At 50.7% G+C, this 7,210-nt stretch overlaps 2 protein-coding genes across 2 annotated transcripts in view; one reads left to right on the top strand and one right to left on the bottom strand.

Annotated features, from left to right (window-relative positions):
- The window catches only part of Best1 (bestrophin 1), a 10,352-nt gene extending 6,161 nt beyond the window's left edge, over positions 1-4,191 (top strand). Inside the window, exons 10-12 of the mRNA XM_013354636.2 lie at positions 2,209-2,576; positions 2,863-3,046; positions 3,788-4,191. Coding sequence (XP_013210090.1) covers positions 2,209-2,576; positions 2,863-3,046; positions 3,788-3,806 — 571 coding nt within the window. The 3' untranslated portion in view covers positions 3,807-4,191. The remainder of the gene's footprint in view (positions 1-2,208; positions 2,577-2,862; positions 3,047-3,787) is intronic.
- On the bottom strand, positions 4,106-6,541 carry Fth1 (ferritin heavy chain 1). The gene is made up of 4 exons (XM_005369616.2): positions 6,258-6,541; positions 4,868-5,014; positions 4,518-4,643; positions 4,106-4,419 (listed from the first exon to the last, which is right to left on the bottom strand). The coding sequence occupies exons 1-4, from the start codon at positions 6,369-6,371 to the stop codon at positions 4,258-4,260; spliced, it is 549 nt and encodes a 182-aa protein (XP_005369673.1). The 5' UTR covers positions 6,372-6,541; the 3' UTR covers positions 4,106-4,257.
- Between the last annotated feature and the right edge of the window lie 669 nt (positions 6,542-7,210).

The following is a 7,210-nucleotide window of genomic DNA, read 5'->3' as shown; positions in this document are numbered from 1 at the left end:
CTCTCTCTCTCTCTCTCTCTCTCTCTCTCTCTCTCTCTCTCCCTCTTGAGACAGGGTTTCTCTGTGTAGCCCTGGCTGTTCTGGAACTCACTCTGTAGACCAGGCTGGCCACAAACTCACTGAGTTCCAGCTGCCTCTGCCTCCTAAGTGCAGGATTAGTGTGGGCCGCCACCGCCCAGCTTGGACTATGTTCTTTACAGACATTCATTTTTTCCCTCCCAATAACTTTTGTTTGTTATCTCTACTTTTCAGACAATTAAGTAAGTTTAAAAGGAGCAATAAAGTTGCCCAGCCCAAAGTTACGTAAGTGAGAAAGAACACGTGTGAGCTAGCTCTCTGGCTCCAGCTCCACAGTCTTTATCTTTGGTTGGTTTTCCTTGAGGTAGTCTTATACAGCCCAGGTTGCCTTCAGACTCACTATATTGCTGGGGGGTTACAGACGGTTCCACTACCTTGGGGGGGCTTTTGATGTTTTGTTTTGTTGAAGACAAGTGTCTTGCTATGTAGTCCAAGCTGGCTTTGAATCTTTGACAGCCCAGGCTAGCCTTGAATTCACAGTTCTCCTGCCTCAGTCTCTCCAGGCCTAGGACTATAGGTGGGAACCATCACTCTGTGGCTCCTTTATTATTATTATTATTATTATTATTATTATTATTATTATTATTATTTTCTTGAGACAGATCTCTGTACACAGCTCACTGTTTAGACAGGCTGGCCTAGAACTCACAAAGATTCTCCTGCCTCTGCCTCCCAAATTCTGGAATTAAAGACTTGCTGTGCCCCACCACATCCGGCTACCTCTACACTCTTAACCCTCCACAGTGCTATGTGAGGGCCTCTGGTCCAGTCTCTCCTCCCTTGTGTAGAGGCCTAGGAAGAAATAGGACCTTTCCAAGGGCAGCCAGTGCCTGACGATGCAGTGAGATGCCGAGACCGGCTTTCTAACTCTGACCAGAAAAACTAGCCTTTGTGTGGACACGGAAGTGTGGGAAGCCTGGGGTAGAGGAGGGACAGCGAGGGAGTCCCAATTTCCTGAATAGACTGTCTACAGAGAAAAGGCCTCTTCCACCCACAGTGGCCACACTTTCCTCTGTACAATCCCATTTCATCTGAATTCCTCCTGGATACAGTGGGCCAAATGGGCCTTCCGGCATCCCACAGAGTTCCCTGGATGACAGAGCTGAGAAGGCACACTGTACTGTGCTGTTCTCTCTTTGTTCTTTTATGACCCAAAGAGTCCATTGAACTGAAGTCAGAATTAACTAGGATAATTTTGGAAGATGGTTTTGAACCTGTTTCATCTGAACACCAGCATGGAAGCTGGGTGGGGTCCCTGCCTCCAGGGGCTGTGCAAGCTAGTGAGCTGAGCATGCTCCAACCCATGGCCGAAGACTGGGCAGGATGCAGAACAGAGGTTGTTTTTGATTTTCTGGGCCTGCATGTCTTAGGTCTTAGAGCCAGGGAGACTTTGGATGTGGGCAAAGGCTCTACTCTGGGTAAGAAGCTTTTTCTTACAGGTTAAAGATCCTGAAGCCTCAGGAAGTCTGCTGCCAGGAAGCCAAACACCCTTTTGGAAGATATTTCTCCCCACTGGGAAACATAAATTCTTGGTTTTGCATGGACACTACTGGGCCTTATCTGAGCTGCCTTTACCAGGAGCAGATATTCCCATTGCCCGGAGAGAGATGCTTAAACAGGGTGGCTGATAAACAGGAGCCTGTGGGATTCAGGGAATTACTCTTGGTAAAAGCAGGAAGGCCCAAGTTTAATCTCCAGAACACATGTGACAGTGACAGGCATAGTGGCACACACTTGTAATCCTAGTGAAGAGGAAGATGCAGAAAGACCCCTGTAGATTGCTGGCCAGATAGCCTGACTGGTGAGTTTGAGGCTAATGTGAGACCCTGTCCCAAAGAAGGTAGATGGTGTTCCTGAGAATGCAAACGGAGATTATCCTCTGACTTTCACATACACAGGTACCACCCCCCCACACACACACACTCCCCAAATCTGTAACACTAGGCTGGGGAACTGAATGTTGCCAGTGAGCAAGAGGGAGCCTAAGGTGAACTAGGCCTTAAGAGACTCCCTGGGAAGGAGAGGAGAGCTGAGGCACTGGGAAGGCTGTGCAGCCTTGGTCCTGGCCAGAGACCTGTGCCCATCTTTCGGGTCCACCCACTTAGTTCTGTGCACACCTTTTCTTTCCAGCCTGCAGAAAGAAGACATGGAATTTCAGCCAAACGAGAATGATGATGATGATGATAACAATCATGGCAGTGTCATTGGCCGCTTCTTAGGGCTGCAGTCCAGTGACCACCAACCTCCTAGGACAGACTCAAAGACCAAACTATTGTGGTCCAAGAAGGACTCCTACCTCGAGAGCCAGCCTAATTCCAGGAAGAACTCTAGTGACCAGGAAGATAATGCCTGGAGACTTAAGACTCTGGACTCCTTCAGGGCTGCTCCACTGTTTGAGAGGCCAGGCTATCACAGCGCCCCACAGACACCCCTCAGCCACACTCCCATGGTCTTCCCTCCTGAGCAGTCAGCACCCTCCAAGCCTTACTTAGTCACAGGTACGGACACGAAAGACAAAAGCCTAACACCCATGACTTCTGAGACCAAGAACACTTTGTTTTAAAGATGTATTTTATGTATGTGTGTATGTCTTTTTGAGTATATGCCACATGTGTGCTGGTAACCCTGAGGCCAGAAGAGGGTGTTTGATCTCCTGGAGCTGGAGTTATAGGCAGCTGTGAGCTGCCAGGTATGGGTGCTGGGAACCAAACTCAGGTCCTCTGGAGCAGGAAGTGCTTTTGACATCCAGGCAATTTCTCAAGACCAATGTTGAATTGCTCCTAGGTGATGAGGCTTCCCCGGAGCACCAAAAAGTCAATCACATGAAGAAGAAAACTGTGGAGTTTAACTTGAACATTCCAAAGAGTCCCACAGGATATTCTAGAGAACCCCATTTGGACCAGCAGCCAAACAACATACACATCATACTGAAGGACCATGCAGAGCCCCATCCCACCTTGGAAAACAGGTCTGTCCACCCCGATGAGGAACTATATTGCCACATGCTTGTAACCCAGTTTCTAAAGATCCCATTATTGCTGATGGGTCTAGGGACCTCTGTCCCCACATAGTTAACAGCCACCTTGGCAAGAACCATGTGTTGGGAGGCCTTTTTTCCACTTCAGCAGAACACTTCTGGAAGGTGAAACTGCACTAACAGAAGGCTGGAGGGCGGGCTATCTTGGGGAAGGGGGTAGTTGGCCAGGCTGTTTACTTTTTATAGGGATGGATGGTGACAAAAAGCCTTGAGATAGTACTAAGTCTCTAGTAGTAGGCCAAAGACCAGCCTCACTGCTCTATCAGCTAGATGACAAACACTTGTCTATGGGCCATCCCCAAGAACTCCTTCTCCCCAGGCATTGGCCAGGTCTCCTGGGGATACCTTCTCAGGGCTTCCAAAGCACTCGGAAAGCTGTCACAAGCCTACATCATGTTATTTCTCTTTGAAATTTCTTGGACATTTGCCGTTAGGAACATTCCACCCCCACACTGATCACATGGGGAGTCAATTTCCCACTTCCCCATTCTTGGCTTCATCTGTGATCAGAATGTCCACCTTTTTGGTCTAACTTGCTTCTAGGGCTAGACAATTGACTTTACAAATCTCCTGGGTGTGTTTAATTAAGATAAGCTTCAACCTTAGTCCTCATAAAATCCTAAGTCGAGCACTTTCCCAACTCATGCAGGAACTTTCTCAAATCCTCCACAGGGATGAAACTGGCACCTAACGTGTTTCTTAAGAGTGATGCTTCTTGGCCTGGTCCTCATCTTGCATGGATGCCAGCAGGACACTGATCCAGTCAGAGGCACACAGCTGTTGACACCCAAAGAATATGTTCCTGAGACAGTCTGGCAAAGGAATTCAGGACCAGGGGCTCAGTCCTGTCCGCACACACCTGTGTCTTACTACCTTCCCCACACTAAGGAGTTTAATAAATACAAGTACTCTTTTAGTTGTTCGGTGTCGTCATCAGCATCACAGGGACACAACTGCACACTGACACACCTTCAGTCTCAAGACAACAGCTGGGTACCAAAATTCTTTATTTAAAGAAATGGTACAAATGAAAGAACTTAAGCGGATGTTTCGGTGCAACTCATAGAAAAGATAAAGGCAGACCGACATGCACGCACTGCCTCAGTGACCAGTAAAGTCACTGTGGCTCTGGGGAAGTCAGCTTAGCTGTCATTACTGTGGCCCAGGGTGTGCTTGTCAAACAGATATTCTGCCATGCCAGCTTCGGGGGCTCCCATCTTGCGCAAGTTGGTCACGTGGTTACCCAGTTCCTTGATGGATTTCACCTGCTCACTCAGGTAATGTGTCTCAATGAAGTCACACAACTAGGGAAGAAAACACGGGAGAAAGTCATTGGTCAGCTCTCCCAAGCCCTGTGGCAAATGACTGCCTCCATTCATTCCCCCATGTTTTCAATACTCACGTGGGGGTCATTTTTGTCAGCAGCCAGTTTGTGCAGTTCCAGTAGTGACTGATTCACACTCTTTTCCAGGTGCAGTGCACACTCCATTGCATTCAGCCCGTTCTCCCAGTCATCACGGTCTGGTTTCTGCAGAGAGCATTAGGTCAGTTCATCCGCAGACTCTACCAATCAACCTGTCGGTAAACACCTCACCACCATGCTCTGCCTTAAGTTCCCTCTGACAACAGTTTCCCCTGGACGGCTTTGCTCACTGCTATCTGCCAACCTGGGTGTTGGTATAGGCCTAAAAAAGTCCAAGGGCAAAGAGCCCACTTTCTGCTCATCTGTAAGACACCCCTAGATCTACCCACCTTGATATCCTGCAGGAAGATTCGGCCGCCTCGTTCATTCTGCAGCTTCATCAGTTTCTCGGCGTGTTCCCTTTCCTCATGAGATTGGTGGAGAAAGTATTTGGCAAAGTTCCTCAGAGCCACATCATCCCGGTCGAAGTAGCAAGACTGACAAAGCAAAGGGTACATGTTACGTTATTTGCTGCTCCACTCAGTAAGGAGGGGAGGACTTTGGAACTTGGCTTCTGCAAGTGTCCTATGGCTCGGCATTAGTACAGAGAAAAAAGTTTTAAGCCAGGGCCACGTCTACTTGTCCGAGGGGGAGGGTGCTAGAGTATCCAGCCTACACTGGGAGGCCATTTTTCTTCTCCTTCAGCTCATGTAAAAAACAGCTAACACAGGCTTACAAGCTTTCCAGCTGACTGATTTGTAAACATTAACATACCATGCCTGATGACATCTGAGGGGATTGTACTTTAGCACAAACATATCAGGAGATTTGATTCAGTTTCAGGCACTCGGTGTGTTTGGACATTCCAAAGAATGACAGCCACAAAAGCCTAGGCCTGTTTCAAATCTATTTGGAAAACACTTATTTTTGGATAATTCGCACAATCACAAGGCAATCAAAGGGTGATTCTCAACTCACTACACTGCCCCAAACCTGTTTTTCAGGAACATATTAGTGCATGGCAAACTTCCTTGCCCAGCATCTGATGGTGGGCTTTATCCAACAACTACCCACCGCTTCTGTTAATAAGTCACAACTCTCAGAGGAAAAACCCGATACAGTCCGCTGGATGTCTTAAGGGACAAAGTCAGGTGACACTGATGACTGCAGAAGGGGCGATTCTTAGAGATAATGTTTCAATACAAGTGAGGCTCTGTGATAAGCAGAGCGGAGAGGCGGAGGCGGCTGCTTAAGGGGTCAAGGTACGCTCACGAGAGATAAGCCTCTTTGCACCAAGCCCCAACGCTGCCATTCGACACCATGACCAAGCAGACCCGCCATACTCAGAGGAACTGGAGCTGGATGCCTACCGAGGCAGAGAAGCCTGCAGGCCACGTGACCGGAGAGGCGAGCGAAGAAAAAAAAAGCACCTAACTGCAGGCTTGATTGGACGGGTTGACAGTCCAGCAGCCTTAAGACCTCAAAGAACGGGGGCGTGTGTATAACGACTCGCCTGGTCTCTGAAAGAGTCGCTGGGGCTAATAGCTCAGACCCCCCCGCGGCCCCTCCCCCCGAGATGCCCAGGGAGAGCCCCAGCAAACTCCATTTTCCAGAAGGGCGCCGAGAGGCCTGTAGCTGGCCACGCCCCAGCCCGCGCCCCGCCTGCTCCCCTGCTCCTCAAAGCGGCCCCGGGGAGGCCACAGCCGACTCCCGCCCCGCTAAAGGCCAGGCCGCGCTCACCATAGACAGGTAGACGTAGGAGGCATACAGTTCCAGGTTGATCTGGCGGTTGATGGCAGCCTCCGAGTCCTGGTGGTAGTTCTGGCGCACTTGCGAGGGAGACGCGGTGGTCATGGCGGCGGCTGGCGACGCTGGAGCGGCGGAGCAACGAGTTTGCAGAGGGTTCTGGCTTGGAGCAGCCGGCTGGGGTCGGAGGGGTCGAGCGCCGGGTTCCGTTCAAGCACTGTTGAAGCAGGAAACCGCGGCGACTCCGGCGAGAACGTCTGGCGCTGGTGGCTAGCGGGCAGCTCTTATAGCGGGAGTCCGCGTCAGTCCGCGCTCTGGCCAATCAGCGCCGCGGGCCGCCGAGACCCGCCCCTTCCTGTGGGCGTGCTGCCCAGACCCGCAGGGCGCGGGCGGGGATCCTGTGTGGGAGGCTGTGCCATGGGCGCTGTTCCTCTGCCAGAGCAGTGCCTGGCAACGAGCGGCCTGTTCTTGTGTCCCGAGGCGGGCGGTAGTTGGCTCCAGCCCTATGGCAGTGGCATCTGGGTCCTTGGGATCCTTGGGGACAGAGGGTGCAGAGGAGGGAGATTTTCAAGTCCCACAGGACATCCCTAAGCTCAGTACGTGTTGTTAAATCGTGACATACGTCTTACAAATAGGAAAATGGAAGCGTGGTGCTGTACGTGGCAAACGAGTTGTAACTTGGACTGGGAAAGAGCGCCTTTTTCCTCTTTCAGTCTATGGAGAGAAGCGTTAAGGAGGAGTAGAGGGCCTATTGGGGAGCAGGGGGTTCGGGTCTGCCCGGTCATTCTGACTCAGGCAGCCCGGGGCTTTTGCTGATAGCAAAGATGGCTCCGGGCAGTTAAAAAAATAAAGGTTGAGGGGGCGTCTACTCTGGAGAGTAGGGACCGCCTTCTGTAGGGGGAAATCCTGGGGCCGAACCATCTAGGTTTCTGAGAAAGTCCCCGGTG

This window comes from Microtus ochrogaster, unplaced genomic scaffold, assembly GCF_000317375.1.
Source record: "Microtus ochrogaster isolate Prairie Vole_2 unplaced genomic scaffold, MicOch1.0 UNK56, whole genome shotgun sequence".
Classification (NCBI taxonomy): domain Eukaryota; kingdom Metazoa; phylum Chordata; class Mammalia; order Rodentia; family Cricetidae; genus Microtus; species Microtus ochrogaster.
Note: the sequence above shows the minus strand (reverse complement) of the source record. Positions and strands in the feature narration are given on the sequence as shown.